This window comes from Nannobrachium achirus, assembly GCF_963921795.1.
Source record: "Nannobrachium achirus genome assembly, chromosome: 1".
NCBI classification, from domain to species: Eukaryota; Metazoa; Chordata; class Actinopteri; order Myctophiformes; family Myctophidae; genus Nannobrachium; species Nannobrachium achirus.
The window spans coordinates 30,343,866-30,346,011 of record NC_137810.1 but is presented as its reverse complement, the minus strand read 5'-3'; the positions used below and the strand labels follow the sequence as shown (position 1 = coordinate 30,346,011).

Below are 2,146 nucleotides of genomic sequence, written 5' to 3'. Positions count from 1 at the left end.
GTTTTATAGAGAACAACGTGATTCTCTTCATTTGTTATTAGATCATACGTAATTAGTTCAGGTTTTGTATAGCTCTATGAGTAGAAAGGGCTGCTTGCTGAGATAGTAGTCAACTACATTGCGGTTTTGTGATTATTATTCTTTTTAAAATATTTTAACCCTGTAGGCCTATCTTTAAAAAAAAATCAGTATTGCAGCCATTCATGTTTTTGTCTGACGGTGTGCACCTTTATGTCTCCCTCTCCCTCTCTATTTATGTCTAAATGATTCTTTACGCGCGAGGTCCATCTTGGTGCCCCCAAACTTTTCGTCCAATCAGAGCCCTGCTGTTCAGCATGGAGTCAGTGGTTAGCTCCTTTCTTCTGCCCAACTCCCAAGTGCTCTGTCTGTGTAGTGTGTAGGAGAGCTGAACAAGGGAGCAGCTCAGAACTGCTCGAGCCTTGGAGATACCTCAGAAGTTCCACGGAGCAAAGAGGGTCTGACTCTCAAGTCGAGCGCATAGAATCTGCAGAAAATATTGAAAGCGCACAACCAGCTGCATCAACAAGGGAGTTTATTTTGTGTTTTTCCTGTTACTCTGTCTTGTCTTGTCTTGTCTTATATGCTGCGCTTTAGCATTTTTGTTATTACGTCTGAGTGCATTTTTGACAGCCTAATGTCTTTATCTCGAAATTCACGCTGAGGATCCAATTAGCGAGAGAGAAAGAGAAGCTAACTCAGAACTTTGTTTGAAAGAGACCAGTCGGTCTGAAAATGGACACCAGCAGCGTCGCTTGGCTGTCCATCGTGCAGGTACTTTTGGTGGCGTTTTCCGCCGGGCAGGACGCGGGGACCACCGACGGCACGAAAGAAGACATCCCGGAGGGGGCATCCACCCTGGCGTTCGTCTTCGACGTGACCGGCTCCATGTACGACGACCTGGTCCAGGTTATCGAGGGCGCGTCCAAGATCTTGGAGACGTCCCTGAGCAGACCGAAGAGACCCCTGTATAACTTCGCCCTGGTCCCCTTCCACGACCCAGGTAAAGAAGTGGTGAATGAAATGTGTCCATCCACACATCAGTGGTTTTCAACCAGTGGTCCGGGACCACCAGTGGTCATTGAGGGAGTTCCAGGTGGTCCCTAGGCTAGCTAAATGATGGAGAGTTGCTAACCAAATGGACCCTTATAGATCTTTAACTCTTGAGAGCATAAAATGAAACCAAATGGACCCGTACGCGTCCATTTGGTTCATTTTACGCTTTTATCGTATCCAAGTCGACACAATATTTGTTTTGGGTATGAGAAGCTTAATATTTAATCAAATGGTGGTCCGTGGCTCAAATTCGGACTAAATAGGCCTAATTAACCACCTTGATATGAAAAGGGTTGAAAACCACTGCCATAGAATGCCACCAGCAGTGAACGGCTCGGTGCGCTAAAAGATTCCTTTATTGCGCATGGCATGGCAATGGTTTTGCAGTTCTAATAATTTGTGCGACCCTTTCAGTTTATTTTGGGCACGGTTCACGCTCATGAGATCAGGGCGCATAAAGTAGGGTAGGCCTACTAAGGCTAGACAGAAATGTGAGAAATCGAATAGTTTGCTCAGACTAATGTTCCTCGCACCTCCAGAGCGGGGACTTTGGGGGCATTGTCTCCGCACGCAGATGTTCTGCCCCGACGGTCACTATCATTAGCATTCCGATTGAGTTAGTAAGTGTGTGGCTTGCTTGGTGCTCGGTGTTCTGCAGCCTTATGATTATCGTCACACCTCACACGTTTTAGGTGTTCTTTCATTCGGAACAGAAACAAAATAAAAATAAATCACCGCCTCGCTCTGTTTCAAAACAATTTGGAACAGTGGATAAAAGATAGAGGCCTGCGCCAGTTATCCCAGGGGACCGATTTCCGAATGGGCAGCAGCCGGGGGAAACGTCATGATGCATGTGAGTCTGTAATTACAATACGATGATGGGAAGGAGGAGAACCTTGCACCTACTCGGTCAAAACGCAAACAAAGCTGCTGTCATGGCCTGGCGTTTGTATGCTGAAGTTGAAGTGTTAAGTGGAAGGTGTCTGTCAGTGGAGAGCCTCATTCGGCAACAAGGAGAGGATGCGTTAAATATGGTGCGCCATGAGACGCATATGCGTGGCCCTCTAATCTG

General features: G+C 46.6%; 1 protein-coding gene across 1 annotated transcript in view; it reads left to right on the top strand.

Moving 5' to 3' along the window:
• Positions 1 to 753: 753 nt before the first annotated feature.
• Positions 754 to 2,146, top strand: part of hmcn1 (hemicentin 1) — a gene marked incomplete at both ends in the record, with an annotated part of 207,151 nt that continues 205,758 nt past the window's right edge. The window contains one exon of the mRNA XM_080728122.1: positions 754 to 1,021. Coding sequence (XP_080584248.1) covers positions 754 to 1,021 — 268 coding nt within the window. The remainder of the gene's footprint in view (positions 1,022 to 2,146) is intronic.